General features: G+C 40.2%; 2 protein-coding genes across 2 annotated transcripts; one reads left to right on the forward strand and one right to left on the reverse strand.

The window, feature by feature from the left end:
- The first annotated feature begins 855 nt into the window (after positions 1-855).
- Positions 856-1,729, forward strand: LOC148355789 (C2 calcium-dependent domain-containing protein 4C-like). Its single transcript, XM_088350328.1, has one exon. It carries the CDS (start codon positions 856-858, stop codon positions 1,624-1,626), a length of 771 nt encoding a protein of 256 aa, XP_088206454.1. The 3' UTR covers positions 1,627-1,729.
- Positions 1,730-10,612: 8,883 nt separating this feature from the next.
- oaz1a (ornithine decarboxylase antizyme 1a) lies at positions 10,613-22,745 on the reverse strand. The gene is given in 6 exon segments (XM_088349567.1): positions 10,613-11,050; positions 11,126-11,211; positions 14,187-14,362; positions 16,282-16,368; positions 16,370-16,436; positions 22,529-22,745. Coding segments are annotated over 6 exon segments (675 nt in total). The 5' UTR covers positions 22,648-22,745; the 3' UTR covers positions 10,613-10,910.
- Between the last annotated feature and the right edge of the window lie 379 nt (positions 22,746-23,124).

Below are 23,124 nucleotides of genomic sequence, written 5' to 3' on the forward strand. Positions count from 1 at the left end.
ATAGATCTAGAAAGGTAGACAGATCGATGTCGATAGTTGATACATAGATAGATCTAGAAAGGTAGACAGATCGATGTCGATAGTTGATACATAGATAGATCTAGAAAGGTAGACAGATACATGTCGATAGTTGATACATAGATAGATCTAGAAAGGTAGACAGATACATGTCGATAGTTGATACATAGATAGATCTAGAAAGGTAGACAGATCGATGTTGATAGTTGATACATAGATAGATCTAGAAAGGTAGACAGATCGATGTCGATAGTTGATACATAGATAGATCTAGAAAGGTAGACAGATCGATGTCGATAGTGATACATAGATAGATCTAGAAAGGTAGACGGATCGATGTCGATAGTTGATACATAGATAGATCTAGAAAGGTAGACAGATCGATGTCGATAGTTGATACATAGATGGATCTAGATTGGTCGCTGGACGGACGGACGGACCGACCCACCGATAGACAGACTTAGATAGATCTATTGGACATAGATCTACAGAGTCTAGATAAATCCAAGACTGAAGGAAAGCAAACGCAATAAAATAAAGTTAAATATTGAAGATTTTTCGCAATTATGTTTGTTTACACCTCATGAATATATTTTTGTTTTTAATACGTTTCCTGGAATCTATTTAAAGCTCCTTACCTCAGCTCAAAATCAATGAGCACACACTTACTCATTCATCCATGCCGCCGTGTAAGAGCTTTTTTAGCATATGAAGAGCTTTCCATTGTCCACTGCCGGCTCCCTAATCGGGGAGGGTTTCCGCCGCCGACTTTCGTCACACTTGCGTAAGTCCCGACTATATAAGAGCTGTCTGAAATGCGAAGGTAGCCTGAGAAGGATGTCGAGGGACGCCGTGACTAGGACCTTCAGTATCGGTGCCATCAGTCACATCAGGGCCCATGAGTTCACGGAGACCCGCCGGCACAGCCTGGCAGGGGTACGCGCCCTCCTTTGGGCCACCGGCAACTCCAAATCCTTGGGTTGCTCCCTGGCATCCAGCCGAGAGAACAGCATCCCCAACATCCTGACCCCGGAGAGCATCCCGCAGTTCACCATCCCCAGCCTGACGTTGCATAGCCACCCCGAGCCACCGGAGGGCGGCGTCGAGTCCGAGGAAGGATGGGAAAGCTCTCGGAGTTCCGGGATGGACCGGTCGGGGTCTTCGTCCTCTTCGGGGTCTCGGACGGAGCTTACGGGGCGCAAGGCCGAGCGTAGCGATTCTGTTCCGTTGCGGGACAGGAGAACTCCGCTGCAGAGGGAGGCGTCCTACCCCTGGCGCCCGGCGGAGAATCAGCAATGTTTTGATCTGGCCAGCAGGGCGGCGCTCTCCTTGCCGCACCTGGCAAAGGTGACCACTCCGTATGGGTTCGTCACTTTGAGCCAGAGTCCCCAGATGGCCAATGAGGAGGAGCTGCTATGCCAGGTCGGGACGCGGAGGGGAAACAGGGACGGGGACGCGGCCACCTCGGAGGTGTCGGAGGCAGGGTCGGACGTCCGGGAAAGCAAAAATCCACAGACAGTTTCGGTTTCGTCTCCTTCGGTCCGGCAAGAAAAACTGAGGCGACGTCTCCGCACTGCCATCAAGAAACACATCCCCTTCTGCCACTAACTGACTTTGTATTGTTTCTGTAGCAATCGAAACAGTAATAAACCAGCATTATTGTTGTATGTGTCACTTGTCATCTGTACCCGGCTTCTGCTGAGGCACAGTCAGATTTACAAATAATTGAACCTACATCTTATTCAACATTTGATTGGCAGAGCAAGAAAGCGATACATAGTGGTACCCAGGGTTGGGTAGGGTTACTTTAACTGGATTACTTTCAATGACTTTTGGATTACTCCAATAGAAAATATGCTAATAAAAGACAAAAGAAACTAAATATGAATCAAATGATGACTCACAACACGTGGTAAGCTTTCTCTCCTGGCTTTGATCTCTTTGATCTCCGTCAAAACTAACATAAAATGCGACAGAAACAAAATGAAAATAAATCCAAACAGCTTGCCAACATCATTTTTGCCGTTACTCCCCAAGCCTGCACAAAATTGAGTCATTTTATTCATATTTAGTTTCTTTTGTCTTTTATTAGCATATTTGGTATTGGAGTAATCCAAAAGTAATTGAAAGTAATCCAGTTAAAGTAACCCTACCCAACCCCGGTAGTACCTCTACTTACGAATTTAATTCGTTCTTGGAGTAGCTTCGTAACCCGAAAACTTTGTAAGTAGAGACGCATTTTGAATGTAAATGCGCTAATTCGTTCCAAGCCCTGCATGTAAGAAAACAAAGAATAAAGGAAATAATCCAAATATTCTTTAACCTTTTCGTCTGGCGATTCTTATAAAAATGATCCGATGATGTCTGCCTTTGCCGCCATTTGACAATCCATCGGAAATGCACTTTTGGAGAGGACGTCGTTGGGTTCGATTTTCCGAGTTGGGCGCCAATTATTTTGGAGAGGACGTCGTTGGCTGTCACCCCAAAATATACGCAGAGACAGAGATATGGCTAAAAGGGAACATACTTTATTGCATCCGATCATTCATTCAAGCCACTTTCAAAATTCGTCCAAGAGACGCTGAGCTTTATACTGTGTTCAAACAGATCACATGATGTTTTTCTCGGAATCGAAAATGTTTTTCCCGGCCCCGACTTGCTCAGTCAACAACTTGTGACTTCTTGCATCAACATTATTTCATGACTCAAATTAGACCTGTCGCCCCAAAATATACGCAGAGACAGAGATATGGCGAAAAGGGAACATACTTTATTGCATCCAATCATTCATTCAAGCCACTTTCAAAATCCGCCCAAGAGACGCTGAGCTTTATACTGTGTTCAAACAGATCACATGATGTTTTTCTCGGAATCGAAAATGTTTTTCCCGGCCCCGATTTGCTCAGTCAAAAACTTGTGACTTCTTGTATCAACATTATCTCATGACTCAAAACATCCTGCCAGATGTCTGCACAAAAGGCTGCTGATTTACAGTTAATCCACAACAGCGCAAATTAGAACTAGCGATAGCTCGACTGGTTCCCAGTGATTCCTTTCCACAAATTCCAAAACTTCATGGAATTTTGATAAAGTGTCTTTAATTTGGGCTTAACAATTGCTGTGTCCTCCACCCCTGCCATTTTGCCACAACCCCTCCTCTTCATCTCTGACGGTGACAAGAAGAGCATGCTGGGATACCCCCATTCGCACCAAGTTGCCAGGCAAATTTTAAGCGATAGCCTGTTTGTTTGCATTCGGAAAACTCTGGGAGTGGCTAATAGTATTGCATACTGTATTGTATTTTTGACTTTGTATCCTAAAACGCCTTTGTAACCTGAGGCGATATTTTCCTGTTCAGGTATTTTGGAACCTGAAACTTTCGTATGTAGAGATATTTGTAAGTAGAAGTAACGCTATAAAGATAGTAGCGTAGGAAAAAAAAAAATCTTATTGTCTTCCCTTCAATGGGCTGTATGGATTTGGGAACTTTATTTACTCGCTACCGCCATCCCCTGGCTTATGTCATCATTGGACCATCAGTCAGCTCATTCGTGATGCGTGTGCGAGTACACACATTTCTTAGAATAAACTGTTCTTTTTTTTCATTTTCTTGGGGCTACGGTAGGCGTTTGGAATCTAATTGAAGCAGGACTTTTCTTACTTCCACCACTTTCAGGCTACACGAACAAGCAGGACGTCAGTCTCCGGCACTCCCCCATTGGAGGCGTCAGAGGCAAGGTCAGTCGTCCGGGAAAGAAAAATCAGCAGTCTCGATTTTGTCTTCTTCGATCTTGCAAGAAAAGCTGAGGCAGCATTATTATCTTTTTTTTTTTTTGCTAATGTTAGGGAAATAAATACATTAAAAATGTAACGTTTGCCAAATTATTCAAATTAGTTTTCTGACTCCATTAACCAAACACAAACTTCATTCTAACGATGCATGCTTGTTTCTTTTCGGGAATGTCAGGTTCAACCCAACACTTGTAACAAAAACCTGTATACAAAAAGACACAGAGAATTGTGTTTGGTTTACTTGCAAGGGACGCGAACGAAAAACTGCTTTTGGTTACAGTTCCTCCAACTCACTTCAAAGCAGCCTTCCCTCACCTTGCCTTTTATTCAGAAAAGGATCACCCTAGTTACAAGGTGGTTTCAACACTAAGGGTTAGGGGTTGGTTTAAGGTTGAATTTTTCCATTGAAACCAGTTCTTGAAGTATTTAAATAAGTGAATTCCATCGAATTTGCCGAATTATTGTCAAATTAGTCTTAGTCGAGCCTCCCTCTCACGATCGATCTCCTATCTCTTCTGAAGTTCATAAATTATTCATTCGGAAAGAGGGAAGTTATAACTAAAGGGGCTGTGGTAAATTCAAAATCCCAAAGGTGAGAACCACCAGGAAAAGTATGTGTGTGTCTGTGTGTGGAGTCAAACTTTGGAATCATTTACAAGATGAGATCAAACAATGTCCGACTATTCATGTGTTCAAATTTCAATACAAAAAAACATTACTGGCGAAATACAGGGATGAAGAAAATGGGGTGTGAGTGATACGAGAGATTGGGAATAGTGCGTCTATAGCACAGGTGTCAAAGAGGCGGCCCGCGGGCCGGATCAGGCCCGCTAAGGGATTGAATCCGGCCCGCGAGACAACACTCAGAAAAGCGCAAGAGAAAAACAAGCTGCAGGTTGAAATATGTCCACTTGATGTTGCCAAAGCCAGGTGCCTCGAACAAAGACACTGTACTTGTATTTATTTCTCTCTCTCTCTTTCTTTCTTTCTTTTTCTCTTTTTTCTTTTTTGTTTCTGTCTTTCTGTCTTTCTTTGTTTCTGTCGTTCTTTCTTTCCTTCTTGCTTTCTTTCATTCTTTTTTGTTTCTGTCTTTCTATCTTTCTTTGTTTCTGTCTTTCTTCCTTTCCTTCTTTCTCTATGTCTTTCTTTCTTTTCTTCTTTCTTTCTTTCTTTCTTCTCTTTTCCACCCCTTTTCTCCCACTCTGTCTCTGTCTCTTTCACTTTCTGTGTCTCTCTTTTTCTCTTCCTTTGTTGCTCTTTGTCTCTTTCTCTTTCTGTGTCTTTTAACCTCTTTTGCTCTTACTTCCTTTTTTCCTTTATTCTCTTCTCTCTTTCTCTTTCTTTATACCCTTTGCGTTTTCTTTTCTCTTTTCTCTCCTTCTGTTTTTCTATTTCTCTTTGGATTTCTTTCTTCCGCTCCCTTTCTTTTCCCCCTCTCTCATGATTTTTTATCTTTTGTTTCTCACGGTCTCTCCCTCTCTCTCTTTTTCTTTCTTTGTCCCGCCCTCTCTCCTTTTCCCTCCCTCTTTCTCTTATTTCTTAATCTCTCTTTTTCTTTCTCTTTAATCTACTCGTCCGGCCCCCGAGAGAATGTTTGTTCTATCGTGTGGCCCCCGAGTTAAAATGAGTTTGACACCCCTGGTCTATAGAGTCTAGATAGATCCAGAGTCTTGATCACAGGTGTCAAACAGGCGGCCCACGGGCCGGATCAGGCCCTTTAAGGCATTGAATCCGGCCCGCGAGACAACGCCCAGAGAAGCGCAAGAGAAAAACAAGCCGCAGGTTGAAATATATCCACTTGATGTTGCCAAAGCCCGGTGCCTCTCACAAACGCTGTACTTGGATTTCTCTCTCACTCTCTCGCTTCCTTCCTTTTTCTCTCACTCTGTATCTCTCTTTCACTCCCTCTGTCTCTCTTGTTCTCTTTCTTTGTTCCTCTTTCTCTATGTGTCTTTTTACTTTCTTTTGCTCTCTTCCTTTTTCATTTTTGTCTCTTTTCTCTCTCTCTCTCTCTCACTTGCTTTCTCCTTCTCCTTTTCTCTTTTTCTCCTTCTCTCTTTGTATTTCTCTTTGGATTTCATACTTTTCTCTTTTTTCCCCTTCTCCATTTCTCATTTCATCTCTTTTGTTTCTCACTCTCTCTATTTTTTTCTCTTTCTTTGTTCCTCTTTTTCTTTTTCTCTTTTTACCTTCTTTTGCTCTCTCTTCCTTTCCCCTACTCTCTTTCTCCCCTTCTCTCTTCCACTTTTCTGCCATTCTTTCTTTCTCTCTTTTTCTCTGGATTTCTTTCCCCCTCTCTCTTTTGTTTCTCACGCTCTTTATTTTTCCCTTTCTGTGTCCCAACCCCTCTCTTTCTCTTATTTCTTTCTTTTTTTCTTTCTCTCTCTCTCGAGAGAATGTTTGTTGTATCGTGCGGCCCAAGAGTTAAAACTCTGTTTGTCTCTCTCTCTCTCCCTTTTCTCTCTCTCTCTTTCTCCCTTTCTCTTTTTCTTTGTCCTACTCTCTCTACTTCTCTCTCCCTCTTTTTCTCTTATTTCTTTCTCCCTTTTTTCTCTCTCAAATCTATTAGTCCGGCCCCCGAGAGAATGCTTGTTCTATCGTGTGGCCCCCAGAGTTAAAATGAGTTTGACACCCCTGGTCTAGATAGAGGTTAACTTTGTTGTTATCATTGCTATTGTTATATCATAACTGTTATTATTAATATTATTACTATTGTTTTTATTATCATTGGTGTATTTAATAGGGAAGAGGAAAGGGTAGGGAATATAAGCATCTACTTCTTACTACCCCTTTTCGAACATATTATTACATTATTTGGTTGTTGAGTTATTGTTTTTGTTCTGTTTTTATTTTAATGATCGAAATAAAGTCATTATTTTTTCCCCCTACATTAACATCAGCATATGAAAGGCTGGAGTGAAAGGCACCCTAGGCTCCTGAAGAGCCCCAAAACCGTGGCCACATTATTGTCCGTGAACCTGAAGCGCCTCTCGACAAAAGCGGGGGTGAGACAAGAGGATTTATAATTAGCTTTTGTTTATAGACGTAAGTGTCTCGCTGGAAATGGAGGCTTTCTCAATTCATACACTTCTTTCTTTCTTTCTACTGCAGACTCCGTCGAAACTAAGGAACCCCGAGAAAGACTTACCTTTAGTCCTTGATGGCGTATTTCAGGGGTGTCAAACTCATTTTAACTCGGGGGCCACACGATAGAACAAACATTCTCCCGGGGGCCGGACTAATAGATTAAAGAGAAAGAAAAAGAGAGATAAAGAAATAACAAAGAGGGAGGGAAAAGAGAGAGGGCGGGACAAAGAGAGAGAGAGAGCTTGAGAAACAATAGATAAAAAGCCATGAGAGAGGAATAGAAAGACAGAAGGAGTGAAAAGAGAAAAGAAAGTCCGAAAGGGTATGAAGAGAGAAAGAGAAAAGAGACAAAGAGCAACAAAGGAAAAGAAAAAGAGAGATAACGAAATAAGAGAAAGAGGGAGGGAAAAGGAGAGAGGGCGGGAAAAGGAGAGAGGGCGGGACAAAGAAAGAAAAAGAGAGAGAGGAGAGAGCGTGAGAAACAAATGATAAAAAGTCGTGATAGAGGGGGAAAAGAAAGGGAGAGGAGTAAAGAAATCCAAAGAGAAATAAAAAGACGGAAGGAGAGAAAAGAGAAAAAAAAACGCGAAGGGTAGGAAGAGAGAAAGAGAAAAGAGACAAAGAGCAACAAAGGAAGAGGAAAAGAGAGATAAAGAAATAAGAGAAAGAGGGAGGGAAAAGTAAAGAGGGCTGGACAAAGAAAGAAAAAAAGAGAGAGGGAGAGAGCGTGAGAAACAAAAGGGGCAAAAAGTCGTGAGAGAGGGGGAAAAGAAAGGGAGAGGAAGAAAGAAATCCAAAGAGAAATAGAAAGACAAAAGGAGAGAAAAGAACGCGCAAAGGGTAGGAAGAGAGAAAGAGAAAAATCCATATCACTTGTTTCTTGATTGGAGTTCATTGTTGATGAAGATTTGGTTGATTCCTCTCCTGGCTTTCGACTCGTTTCCGATCCCAACCACGTTTTTGCTCTTCCATCCCGGCTACTGACCCGTTTTTTCCGTTCCTGACACCGCCATCGCTCGCCACGGAAGTCCCACTTCCACGTTCAGCGCGACCTGCTCCCCGCAACCACCGGATTGAGCGATTGCAAACGTTCACAAAACGTCATCCCTCTCTGCCCCCCAAAGCTATTTTTGATGTTTTGGGGCAATTTTTCTGGCGACAAAAATCAATTTAGATAAAAGTATAAGTTCTCCTGTCAACTGAAAAGCAGCTTCTTTACAGCAATTGAGCTTTTCAGTCAGCTCAATTTGGATTTAACTATTTTGGTATCAATGTGACACGATCTTACTATGATCTTTCAACTACAAACTTCACACCCCTTATTTCGAAAATGCGTATGGACATTTAAAGATGGCGTCATACCCCCCTTTCATTGATTAGTGTTGTTCGAATGAATATATTACCAAAATGTATTTTCCTTTTCCAGTCAATCTCAGTTCTTTTACCAAAACGTGGTCTTCATTATAAAGCTACAGACCATGGGTCAGCAACCTGTGGCACGCGAGGGGTTAACCAGTGGCAAGCGAGCGCATGGTAAAATAATGTTATTTTTTTTTAATGGGCATTTTTACCTGAAATTTAGACATTTTCAGTTGCGTGCTGTGTTGTTTAGAGGCTTTACGGTAGCGCCCCTCTGTCATGAACCAAGACAGAATCTCGGACCCAATTGCGTTTGTTTCAAAGGAATTTTTATTCGAAAGAGTTGTCAGAACTGGTCATCAGCCGCTTAGGACAGAATGGCAGTTCCGTGACAGGTAGGTGGAATCGGTACAGCTTAGCGGGCAGGTCAATGGCCAGGGCGGGAGAACAGGTCGAAAACGTGGAACGGAAACAGGTCAAAATCAGAAGGCAGGCAGGAATCAAGCAAGAGTAGTCTTTGGTACTTGGTAATCTGGCGAAACACACAGGATTACAGAAGTACGGTCTGACGTCCTTCTCTGGGCGCTGACCGCTTAAGAAGAGAACGTCAGCCAATCAGAGAGCGCGCTCCAGCGCGCCAAGCGATTGCCACAGGTATCTTCACTTTGGCAAAGATGACAGCTTCGCAGAGTAGAGATCCGTGTTTTAACCCCGCCAATGAAACACACGCGCGCGATAAATGAACGAATCATGATGGCTCCTCGAGCGAAAACATCGCGTTCTTTCCAGCCAGCGTGGACAGATGACTGGGGCTTAGTGTAAAAAATGACCGTGCTGTTTTGTGTATTATGCCCCGAGACCGTTGTACCTCGCGCATCAAGTATTAAACGTCGTTACGAGATGATGAATTCGTCCAGGTACGGCCAACAAACACAGACTCTGAAAACTTTTGTCACTACTAAAAACACCACCACTGAAGCAAGTTATCACATTGCTCACTGCATAGCAAAGCACAGAAAACCATTGACTGATACAGAATATTTTTAAGAAACGTGTGTGTGCGTATGTTTTGATATTTTCTACAAGAAGATATCATTGATGAATGGTATGGTAGCTGGTCCATATCACTTGTTTCTTGATTGTAGTTCATTGTTGATGAAGAATGGTTAATTCCTCTCCTGGCTTTCGACTTGTTTCCGATCCCAACCACGTTTTTGCTCTTCCATCCCGGCTAATGACCCGTTTTTTTCCGACCCTGACATTGCCGTCGCTCGCCACGGAAATCCCACTCCCGCGTTCAGCGCGACCTGCTCCCCACAACCACCGGATTGTGTGTGCAATCCTTTCCCTTCTTCTTAATAAAACTTGAGAATCGTTACGCGAGTGGGTCCTGTCTCCGTTCTGGTCCTGACATATGGCACTGAATGAGATGAGCACTATATTTCACAATTATTGCATGTCGTTTTTGTTTCCCCGAAGTATTGAATATTTGTTTTTAGTAAGGTTGCTTCTGACTTACCGTAAATTCCGGACTATAAGCCGCTACTTTTTTCCCTAACTTTCAACCCTGCGGCTTATTCAGTGATGCGGCCAATTTATGTCATTTTTCTAACGGCCGCTAGCGGCGCTCGAGTGTTGCTACCATTAACTGCCCTGTCAAGGCTATATCATTATTATTAAAGCTTTGAAAACTCTCTCTGTGTACCGTCTTTCTTTGTAAATATGTGTAACCCATGTATAATATGTATTTGCAACTGTATATTTTTGTAATGCATTTATGTGTATTTATTTTAGACACTTATTCTGATATGTTTTGCACGGATGAACGAAAAATGAGGGGCGGAACAAACGCGGGGTGCCGAGTTTAAGTGGGGACCGCTAAAGGTGAGGGACAAACAAGGAAAGAAGAGAGGGTAAAAAGTTGGTTAAAGAAAAAGGAGTTGCGTGGGTAAATGTGTTCATCTGATATATTTTTCCCATTTTAACTTTGGAAATATACACTTTTTTCCTTGGATTACTTTCAACGGGACCCGGACTCTGCAGGTCTGCATCAAACCCTAAGTACCGGTATCATTTTGCCGTCTGTGATTTTTGGACTGTGGACTTTAATGAAAGACATTTAGTTTCAATCGCGGGACTTGAAATCGGGTTCGGGTTAATTTTGTGTTTGTGTTACATGTTTAAATGTGGGCGCATGCGGCTTATATACAGGTGCGGCTTGTGTACGTACAAAATCGGTTTTCCTCTGAAAATGTGGTGGGTGCGGCTTATCATCAGGTGCGCTCTATGGTCCGGAATCTACGGTACCTCCAATTTGAGCTTACCACGATACAAAAACTGCAGAACCCGAGGCGAGCACTTTTAATGGGTCCTTTATTTAACATGCAGAATTCTATCAAGTGAACGAGAGCATCAAATGAAAATCATGCACACATAGAAAACAACATGGTGGATAGAAAGAGGAGAAATCAACTCACGATTACCAAGAAAGCTACCCGGAGGCGTAGGTGGAACTCAAATGTAATCCTAAATATCGGCCTGAAGGAGGACAACGTGGTGATTAAGTGACAAAAGAAGTAAAATGCCGTTACACGATCGACTAAAGGTGACTTCGATTTCCTCTTGGATGACGTGGAGTGAGCGATACTGGGTTTTTAGTCGTCGTCGGAGGAGGAGGAGGAGTCTCGCTCGATGCTGTAAGCCATGAAGAAAGCGTCGGGGCGGGCGGGGACGAGGGGATGACCTGGTCTCACAATCTCAAAGCCCAGGAAACTGAACGTGCGTAGCAGGGAGGCTAAAAGGGGGGTTCGGAAAAACCAGTGAGCTCCCGAGTCTGCGTCAAAGGAAAGCAGAGGACGGTTCCCCTCACCTCGATCGTCACGGCTCTTGTGGAAACAGATGAAAACGTGCTCGCCCTGCAGCTGCTCCTCGGCGAACTCCAGCACGAGAGCAAAACTGGACACAAGATTGGTGATTTTTGCAGGGTTATTGATAGTAGGGCTGCAACAATTGGTCGATTTTTTGGACACGGATCGATGAAAAGGAATAGTTGACGCGTCTACATGGAAATAGAGTTGCAAATACTGTACGCAATAGCATCTCGTCCACGCATTATTTTTACCGTAAATTCCGGACTATAAGCCGCTACTTTTTTCCCCAAACGTTCAACCCTGCGGCTTATTCAGTGATGCAGCCAATTTATGTCATTTTTCTAACAGCCGCGCTCGAGTACAAAATGTAAGATTTAGACCGGTGGAATATATGCGCAGAGGAAGACTGCAACTTCTTAGCTAGTGCATAGATCAAATTAGCGTAAACATACCCTCATCATGCAAAATGCAAAAAGAAAGGCACATGACGCAGCTTTCAAGCTAAAAGCAATCGCGCAATCCGGACGGTTTACCGTGATTTTTACAAGTACGGTATGTTTTTTTTTTTAACAGACCCGTTTACTGTGTTGCGAGCGTGTTGCTAGCGTGTTTTGGAATAAGGGAGCGTGGGACGACAACTATATGACAAAGTTTCTTTCCGACACTGAGGAAGACGACTTTGATGGCTTCAGTTCTAAGAGGAAGATGAGTACGGTATGTGTTTTTTTTAACAGACCCGTTTACTGTGTTGTGAGCGTGTTGCTAGCGTGTTGCTACCATTAACTGCCCTGTCACAGGCACCGTTTGGGATGAAAGTTATATTATTATTATTAAAGCTTTGAAAACTCTCTCGGTGTACCGTCTTTCTTTGTAAATATGTGTAACCCATGTATAATATGTATTTGCAACTGTATAGTTTTGTAATGTATTTATTTGTATTTATTTTAGACACTTATTTTGATAAGTTTTGCACGGGCAAATGAAAAAGAAGGGGCGGAACAAACGCGGGGTGACGGGAAGTGGGGACCGGTAAAGACCTGTTTGTGGATGCAGCGGACAATAGTGGATATATAGTTTTCCCACCCTTACCTTTGGAAATATACACTTTTTTCCTCGGATAACTTTCAACGGGACCCGGACTCTGCAGGTCTGCATCAAACCTTAAGTACCGGTATCATTTTCCGTTCATTTTGCCGGCTGTGATTTTTGGCCTGTGTACTTTAATGAAGGACATTTAGTTTCAATCGCGGGACTTAAAGTCGGGTTTGGGTTCGCATGCGAATTATATACAGGTGCGGCGTGTGTAAGTACAAAATCGGTTTTCCTCTTAAAATGTGGTGGGTGCGGCTTATAATCAGGTGCGCTCTATAGTCTGGAATTTACGGTATTCATTTATTGTATTTTATTGTCCCCACTTCATTGAAATATTTATGTATCTTAATGGAACCATTTTATTGATTTATTTAGGTATTTAAGTACTTTATTTTAAATCATTCAAAAAATGTCATTGTCCATCTTGATATGTATTAACTCAAATACATAAATAATTGGAATATACACTGAAGATCGAAATTAGAGAACAATTTCCGATTGAACAATTCTAAAAAAAAATGTCGATTGCTAAACAGTTTAAGGACATTTTGGTGTGTCTTATACCATGGCAACTACAACACTTATTCACAAAATTGATAAGACAATTCAACAAAAAAAACGTATTTTGCCAAAAATGCAGTGATCAAAATTAAACAACACTTTTAGGAGCCTCCCACCTAATGGTGCCAATTTCCGTTAATTATCAGTCAAATTCAAGCACTTTTCAATCCTTGAAAACCCAACATTAAAGTTCAAGCATTTAAGTACCGTATTTTCCGCACTATAAGGCGCACCGGGTTAGAGGGCGCACCCCGAAAAAATAGTTTTTGGTCCTATTTTTGACATACATAAGACGCACCGGATTATAAGGCGCTACAATGGGAACGTCGACAAATAGTTCAGTCAAACTTATTACCCCCTTAATATTCCCAAAGCTTGCAAAGACGCAAATACGTGTCGAGAACACGTGCGGATGCGGTGTCCGTACGATGTCACTCAAATGCATCGTTCCATCATTCGGAAGGTTAAAGTCTTGGGATTCAAGAAATGCCAACCATTCCTTAGTTTCTATTTTCGCTCGCAACTTTACTGTGCATATGACAATAAACACTTGGAATTGAGTTGAATTTAAAAATAGACACTCCATTCCATCCATTATCTGCACCGCTTATCACAGAAACATCGAGTTCAGTCTGAAACAAGATACAGGGACAATATAAAACCCGGAGTAGCTCACCGAAGTCGTTGTGTTCATAATAATGTGCAGCCAATGTCCTCTTATATCCGTGAGTGCAGTAAATCCAGGAGAATAAAATATTTACGAATACAGAAGAGAAAAAAATGCTTTCTGTGTGCCGTCAGCCACATGCTATACGCATTCATCTTTTTCGGCCAATTGCAGGCTTTGTTTTGCCGTTTAAGCCAATGCCAGCCTGTACATGATAAAAAGGATCCGCCTCTTGACCTCCGGAAAACTTTAGCCAATAGTGATCGATTCAACTGATGATTGACACGTCTTTTTTGGCCAATTGCAGGCTTTGTTTTGCCGTTCAAGCCAATCCCAGCCTGTAAATGATAAAAAGGATCCGCCCCTTGACCTCCGAATAACTTTAGCCAATAGTGATCGATTCAAATGATGATTGACACATTGGTTAGCCAATGAAACGCCGGTAAATAAATCCCAGCATACACCGCGTACTACTTGGCGTTCGGGGGAAAATCGAGTCGGCGGCTGCAAGTTAGTTGGAAAACTTAATGTTGATCCATAAATAAGGCGCATGGTCAGCTTTTGAAAAAAATAAAGGCTTTTAGGTGCGCCTTATAGTGCGGAAAATACGGTATTTATTGTTGTACCCGTCATTTTTGTGTTTACTTTTTTTTCCCAAATAAAGAAATCAACTTCATGCTAATTTTGAGAAAAAAATAATAGTTTTCTGATATCTCAATAGTCGGTGCCGAGTCAACTACCTGTCTTTGCTGCCCTCGGGCAACGCCCCGGGGGGAATTTCGATGTAGAGGTTGCCGTTTTTGAGCGCCGCCCTCCACACGCACTTTTTGACTTCGGAGAAACGCGGCTCGAAGAGTAGGAAGCGCACTCTTGTGTTGGTAGGGGCTGGCTCTTCCAGGACCAGCAACTGAGAATTCTGAAGGAGGGAGGATACCAAACCATGACACAAAACGTGAGTTGAAAAGAAAAAGAAACACCGAATAACATGATCCTTCAACATGAGTGTGTTTGACTTAAAAAATGAGTAGGGGCAGAAAATAAAACCCATCTGCTGCAACAAAATGAAGACTCTTGATGTAACCCCATTGATAAATTCATATTTGCAAACAATAATACATGAAAATGTAAGCCAAAAATACAGCGGATCTAAGCCAACATGACTTTATATATTTGTTTTATCCCCGATGAGGGCAGCAAAAACATAGACTGCTGCTGAGTTGAGACAGTCATGTTGAGACCTTGAGAATAGAAAGGGAATTGGATAACAAATTAAATTCATTTAATAGGAGACTAAGGGCGCCAGAAAACGAATCGACAGAGGTTGCCTGAATTGAAAATACAATTACCAATGTCTGAAACTCGTGACAAAAAGTTACCGGACACCAGAGTAGACAAACACAATAAGACGACTCATCGCCCAAAAAAAAAACATTGTTGCCAAGTATTAAGGATTGATAATCAGAATATTTAACAACAACTTTAAAATTAAGTTTATTATAAATCTACTTCTAAAATTCATTGCATGTACGTGACATGGCTGTTTTCCATCTGCCATCAGTATTTACCTGTATTGACTCATCTTCATTCATGCGATGTTTGTGCTGCGTCGTCTGCTACGAGCCACGTGAACTCCTCTTTCTACGATGCTTTTAATGTACGTTTACGTTTTGTAGCGTCATCAATTTTGTTAACTTCTTTTGAATCGTTCTTCTGAGGCAGAGGTTTTGGCTTGATTCCTAACCACGTATCCATTTTTCTTGTGTTCTCTGAGTGTCTACTTTGGAAAATGATATGCAAATGCACGACCTTATAACGCAAGTGTGGCAACCAAGTCATTATCAAACATGTCCAAAACTTGACATCACGTTACATTTTGCCGAGTTTCCGGCAATGCAAAATTATTTTTCTCTTTTGAATTATTTGACTCATGTATTATTGCAAAGGTTGTACGGCCTACAAACGTCGTTTGTTTTTACAATTCTTTCACAAGATTTCCATTTCTTTTTTTTCCTGGTATCTTTTGTCGCATAATACTAACATTTTGGGGGGCTTATTTAGTCGGTTGCACGATACACAACTGTATTTAATCACATTTTTTAGTGGAAGTACAATTTTAGCAACAAGATTCACTTGATATAATTGGAAATTATTTAAATGCAACACAAACTTTTTCTTCTTTTTCCCTGTTCTTTTCTACATTTTTTAAAATTCCTTTTTAAAAAAAATCTTATTGTGTTTATTTTTTCCCAGCTGTTACTTTTTTCTTGCTTTTTGGTTCTCTATTTCCTTTTTTCCTTTGTTTTCTTTTTTTTCTGGCTTTTTTTCTGAATTTTTACTTCTTTTTTCTCTACCTTTTGTTTCTTTTTTTCTCAGCTTTTCACTACTTTTTCATTTTGGTATTTTTTTCTATTCCCCCTTCCTTTTAGTCATTTTGTGCAGAATTTTACATAATATTTGGTCGTGTAGGGATTAAAGAAGCAAAAACAACCTGAAGAGCCGTTTAAGACCCGAAAGAGCCGGTTCCTTTTAGTGAGCCGAGCCGAAGAAGCCGGTTCTTGAAAAACTCTAAAAACTCACACACGCAGTTTAGAGGGAACATTGCGCTGGCTAGATTTTCTTGTGCGCGGAGAATGTGCAGGCAGTGCGCGATTGCGCACGCGCGCAGCTTAGGGGGAACACTGGATGGGAGAGCTTGAGCACCTACTATTCCTGTAAAATTCGCCTAAAATAGCAGCACAAAGTGTTACGTTTCGTTATTAATTTATCGTTTTTATGTCTCTTTAAGTCTGGGGCTTAACAAATTCAGGCATAACACAGAAAGAAAATGGCACTCACGGAATAGAATAGCTTAGCTGAAAGACTGCGATCCCGCTGGTCATTCCCTCGCCCACCTGGGATCTTCAGGGGTGGGTGAGGGGCATCAGGAGCACCACAGAGTCCCCGGACACGGGTTACTGCAGGAGCGAGAGCACCTCCTGGGATTGGAGATACTGCGGGGAAAGAAAAGACGGAAACGTATGAGCGGCAGACAGCAACGGGTTCCTGTTGCCTAACAACACAAGCTACCTCCGTTAAGGAGTGGAGATTTTACTGCCTAGTAACTCATGGTAAAAATATTTTAATGAGTGACTACGTGGGAGTCGTCACTAGGGCTCGACGGGGAAATTTAAGGAAAAGGGGAAGTTTGTTAGCATGTTGCAGCACTGGTGAATAACAGCAACTCATTTAAGCGGTTATCATATTCATTTCATCTCGGGGGCCACACGGTAGAAAAAAAACATTCTCACAGGGGCCGGACGAGCAATTTAAAGAGAGAAATACAGAGGGACAGATCGAGCGAAAGATACTGAGCAGGAGATAAAGCGAGAGAGTGACAGAGAGAGCGAGGAGAGACTGAAACGCAGATAAGGAGAGATTATTAAATATTTATTGTTTTAGCATTTTATCATATATTTATAGCACCTAAGAGTGAACACTTTTAATTTGTTTTTAATTGTTTTGCATTTTCAGGGATTTCGTGTTTTTGTTAAAATCTGTTCAGTGTGTAAAAAGCTAAAACAGTATTGTATTTTACAATTTGAATAGTTTAATTTATATTTCATGAACCGGTTTTCCAAATAGAGCTGTCCCCTTGGGTGTGACCGGTAGGCAGCGGTGACGCTTCACATGACAACGTCATAATGGAAAGCCATTCGAGCAGACGAGTCCGGGTAATTTTCACAAAATTGTATTTATTTATTTTATTGTTATTCATTTATTGTGTGGAGTATAAAGTCAGACTGCTAAGAAACCTGGCATTGACAACAATCTCGAGCCTTTTCCTGACCTTGACAACACAACAATAAAAAGCAAGCAATTTCAAGCATTCAAGGACCCATACGAATCCTGTTGTCAGGTTTATTATCGCTAAATAAAATAAGCAATTGGCTGAGGTGGAGGCATGTCCGTGCAAAAGAAAAATCACCAAAGAAGAGGAGCTGATGCTGCCTTCAGCTTTTGTTATGGTCCGTCACGCTGGATGAGACATGTGCTGCAAAAAAAAACTATCCCTCCATCCAATGAGACGGTTGCTAGACGTATAAAATTAGTTTCATTTCATTTTGTACTCCCGAGTTGTTGAGTTCATGGTTAGTCAAAAATAATTGCTTTTTAAGGAATTAATATAGATTTTTAAATCCAGATGCACTTTACATATGTTGATATATGTTTATTTTTTATCCAATTACAGTGTTCTGGTTTCTCCGCATCCTAGACGCATCATTTTTGCTGGGGACGCATAATCTCAAATTAACGTGCGTCCCCAGGATACAACTTTTTTGACACAAAATTGTCATTATTACTCGATTACATTTTTTTTTTTAAACAAAGATTTACCGCACTCCAAACTTTTCGGCAGGCAGATCCGCCATTGTTGTTTTGGTCTCGCGGTTCGAGTTTTCGTCTGCACGCCGATCTCGAGTTTTGTGGTAAAAAGTCTGTCTCTTTTTAGAGAACCGGCTTTTTCGGCTCAACTCATTCAAGAGAGCCGGCTCTCAAACGGCTCACTCGCTTTGATGCATTATATTACGAATTATGAAGTTGTATAAAGAAGTTAAGAAAAAAAGGAAGTATAAAAGGAGAAAATTTAAAAAGGACAGGTTTGTGGTTATCCCTTTAATCAGTATATTACCAACAATAATTTGATGAAGAAAATGAATTAATAATTTGATGATTAAAACTGAATGAATATATAGATTTTTATTATATATTCGTCACCGATTTACAATTTCAACCTCGATAACACTAAATTTTGGGGACCCGTAGATCTCTGTTGGGACCCATAGATTTTTGAGCATGCGAGGTAAAATGAACACTGCTCTTATAAGTTAATAAATATTCAGTGTTTTCCATAGGTGTAAAATTTTATAGATAAGGTATAGTATTAAGTCACACATTAGGGGTAGGGGGTGAGATGTTTTCTTCTTTCCAGAGAAAATAATTGAGAAACACTGCTCTAGCCCTAACCTTGGAAACATGGCAACCCTTCTAAGCATTAACAAGTACATCACCTAAAAACCAAGCACCTTGAAAACCCTACATTAAATTCAAGCATTTTTCAATGTCAAGAACCCGTAGGAACCCTGAAGAGAACAAAAAACCTTTCCCTAAACGTAAGCCTGCTTTAGATGAAGACTAACACGCAACTCTTACGCAAGAGCAGATGCAGAGCGGGCGTCGAGGCCTGCGGCCGCGCTCTAAAACGCTCGCACGCTATCGGCTAAACGGTTGTGCTGCTGCAGCTTGCCAGTCATTACGTAAATGGCAACGGCACGCTATATGTGGAGCGGGGGCGTCAAATCCGAACAGGAAGCCTGCAACTATAAGAAGGAGGAATGTTATAGGGGAAAGAAACTGACTTAAATACAGTAAACTGCAATTAGGGTTTAGGAGTAATGGTTTCCTTCTGCACTTATAGATTTTTGTTTGCTGAGACGGAACACTGGTTCACCCTTAGACAGGATTCGTACACCTATTTCATGGCCAATTTCAAGCAATTTCAAGGCCAGGTTTTCAATGTTTCCATGACCTTCAAAGGAAGAAATCCAGCGCCGATCAAAAGAATGCTTTCTTTTTGTAAAGTTGCTTGCTGTTAGCACATGCTTTGTGTTGGTTTGAGATGTTCCGATCTAGGATGTTTTTTGTGTCAATGGGCTTCTATAGACCGACTTGAATTCTGATATTCTGCCTCAACAATGCATGGGCAGCTTGGCTTCGTCACACTTGTTTACAAACACGGAAAAGGCTCTATTAGGTGTAATAATGGCAGTTCAATACAGAATACAAAAAAAGAAAGAAAGTACTTTATGAATAAAGAACAGAAAAATAAGCCACACAGTATTTGGACTCATTTTAGTGATATGGATTGCTCTGTGCAGAGTGCATTCAATCTTTTATTTGACAGCTTATCTTTTTCTTTTACTTATTTTAATTAATCATTTATAGCATTTTTTTTACAGGATTATCATCTATTTATAGAACTAAAGAATTCATATTTAATTGATTTTCTGTTGTTGTTATTCGACTGCTCTGTAGTTTACAATTTTTGTGGTACATATGTGAATATTTTAATTTATATTACATGTGTTTTTCAGGGATCGCCCGCAAAACATAATATGTGCAAATAATAAATAATTAGATGCATAATTTATTATCATTATCAATAACAACAAAAAATAACAAATCTGAGGAGCCGTTTGGGAGCTGAAAGCTTCTCAGTGAGCCAAGCCAAAAGGGTTCGTTTTCTAAACAGAGCTGACCTCTGAGGTGCAACCAGTAGGGGGCGGTGACCCTTTACATAAAAAATAAATGACAAGCCACCAGAGCAGGCGTGTCAGCATTTTCAAGGATTTCAAGCACCCGTACGGACCCTGCTGAGAGCTCGTGGCCACAATGAAATACATTTTTTTCGTCATTAATAATACGGAGCAGCTAAACATTTAAAATCATATTTCAAAACGGATAAGGAGAATTTTCAGATTATTATTTTAGAAAAGTCATTTAAAAAGAAACCACACAAAGAACCTGCTGTTACTGGGATAGTCCAGAAAATGGCACTAATTCACAATAAATAACCGAGATGACATAAACATAATTTGCTACAGGCAGGCATAACAAACTACAAACGATTTGTCGTACTTGGTAGCACCGATGATCATAATTTTGCTCATTTAATCATTTATCCTGTTTACAATGTTCAATGTTGTAAAATAAGCAAATGTATGAAGTATTATTTTCAATCTTTTACCCCAAAAACTAAAACGTGAGAAAGAATTTTAAAAATAAGCAATATTAACAGCCAATAAAAACATATCTTTTTAACAAATTATGAACAATAATTCATAGGCATCGCATTCTAAATAGGCCGTGAATAAAATATCAATGTTGTCAAATAAAAATGAAGACGCAAGCAGAATTTACACTACTTTAAATTGTTTGTACTAACTTTAGTTACTTGTTGGAAAACGTTTCCCCCTCATTACATTTTTCTTCGTGGAACATCCTTTGTCAAGGTACTATTGTACTGGATTTATTTTTATTTTTTAATTTAAATATACAACCAAGTCATAAAAAATGTGATATTAGGCTGCTGTTTTTTAATGACAAAAAGCATTGAAACAATTCTAACAACCAAATGTTATGTAAATAGCTCCTATTAATAAAGAATACATATAATATGTAAAAATAATCATTAAAAATCTAGACCTACATCTATCGACCAACGTTAAGAATATATATCAGTTTCAATTACCTTAAGTCCTCATTTGCAGAATGTTATTTTCCACTTTGAAACTGTTTAAGATCTTGAACAAGTCTCACTGTAACTTGTGCACAAAGTAAATACAAATACAAGAAGTGCTTTGTAAATATTGCCAATCGATTCTAATAACCTAACTTCTTTATCGTTTTAGTCTTTTATTAGATGTTTATCCTGCAGTGCCACGACTTATTTTGTTGTACATAATCTTTACTAGGCTGACAATAAAGACAATCATATTCTATTCTGCTGGACAAAACAATGCATCATAGTCATATTACATTTTCCACCAATTCACATCTAAGGTGTGTGCTATAAACTGATATGAACGCTGCCATTCTAAGGAGGTGTTTATAGAATCAACTTCAGGGTCAAACACTAACCAAAACATCTAAAATGTGTTCTGACGCTGTAATAGAATAGAATATACCTTTATCATCATTCTTACAAAATGGGTTGAACATATTGTGACAACGAAATTGGACGTGGCACTCCAGTTACACATTTAACTGCAAGGATAAAAAAATTAAAAAAGATATAAAGATAATTTACACAATATTTACACAAGAAAGTGTGGGCATGTAGAGGTAGAGGATATTTACATTGGGTGTTTGCTTACAGGAGAAAACGTATTAGTGCAATATGCAGTAGTGCAAAAAAATAACATTGAGAAGTGACATTAATCTGATTTTTATATAAGGTGAGCATATTTTTTCCAAGCTATGTGCTTTGAATTGGTGCAACCCTGGCAAGAAACAAACTGGTCAGCATGCAGGGACGGACTTTTCACCTCAGATGTTCCACATGACCAACCAAAAACAGGATCCACCCAAAAGTTTTGTACTATTATCCCACAATCCTGCATGCAAAACCAAACAGTCGAGTGTTTACCAACGACCAGGGTTCAGCACAAGAGAATAACAGGCTTCTATGTTTAGTATGACATCACTAAATCACCCCCCTCTTCTTTCCCCTCCCCTCCCCCTGCAGTCGCAGTGCAGTGGAAATTTCCAGAGTCTTTCTCAACATCGTGAAACCTGAAAAACATGCAAAGCCTCTAACCGAGCATAACAAAATATTCCCTCCCACCTGCCACCTCCCACTTAAAAACAATAACCTAACAACCCCAACATGGAAAAAGACAAGCGAGGCGACGTTTATTATGATTCCAACATGCAAAACAGATTAAATTAAACCCCCTGTTGCGATTTGATGGATGCAAACGAGCTCTGCATCTGCAGGGCAAACGGAAAATTACTGGAGGGTAAACACCAACCAAGTAAATGTGTACATTAGTAACGTTTTAAAAAAATAATATGGCAAAATATAACACGTGCATTTGAAATATTACAAATAAAATCGAAAAAAATAAAAAGGTGTGACGTAATCAGGCAGTCTCCATTGCTATAAAATAAGCTAACCCCTTTTGTACACCCATGACATTGACGTAACCACAATGGGGAATTGTATTCAAATGAGGCGTTTAAACTTTAAAGAGACGGGAGATTCATTTTAGTAAGATTATTTAGAATTAAATACCTCATTTTTAAGATGTGACGTAAAGCAGCTGTCGTCGACGAAAAAATTACGAAAAAGGAGATATTATTAAATATATTTAAGGTTTAATTAAATGCAGTATTTATCGCTTTGGGGTTATGTTTGTTTAAAAAAGTGACATTTTAAAGTTAAGAAAAGGGAAAATAAACAAGATATAGACGTCGCCTTTTCGCCAGGCCCCGTTAGCTTTAGCTTAGCTTAACCGCAGCTAATGTCACAATAACACCATACCTTTCGCTTTCCGGTTGATTACTGGTCTGTTCGATGACGGGCATCTCGGATAAATCTCTTTCTTTTTCTCTAGCGAAGCAGTGACTATTTAGAATCGTTTGTAGGTTCGATTTAACCATCCGGACTACGTCCCGATTTGTGTTCCGCTCTCTCGTCCTCCCTTCTCCGCTCTGACCGATTGTGAGCGGTGACAGGCGGCTGGCAGGCTGAGGGATGGTGGGCTCGGGGAAAGGGGGCGTGTCGCTTGTCACGTGACCAGAAGTCATCTGATATATTTTTTGTTGATTTTTACGACTGTGCCATCAAATAACAAAATTAATTCAAAGGGAATTTTAAAAAATAACATGAATAAAAGGTAAGCATAATTAGTTAAAAAATATATATTTTGGATAAGTAATTTAAACTTTATTTCCAGGTTTCTAAAAGCTTTCGTCTAGATATTGTTTTCACGACACTCTCAACTTGTTGCTTGATGGGACGACTGTGCAATGAAATAACAAAATTAATTCAAAGAGAATTTTTAAAAAATAACATAAATGAAAGGTAAGCATAATTAGTTAAATATATATATTTTGGATAAGTAATTTAAACTTTAT

Source organism: Urocampus carinirostris, chromosome 12, assembly GCF_059441175.1.
Source record: "Urocampus carinirostris isolate Australia breed hairy pipefish chromosome 12, RoL_Ucar_1.0, whole genome shotgun sequence".
Lineage (NCBI taxonomy): Eukaryota > Metazoa > Chordata > Actinopteri > Syngnathiformes > Syngnathidae > Urocampus > Urocampus carinirostris.

What these genes read in the sequence shown, in the direction of transcription:
- LOC148355789 (XM_088350328.1), top strand. Translation starts at nt 856, where the DNA reads ATGTCGAGGGACGCCGTGACTAGGACCTTCAGTATCGGTGCCATCAGT.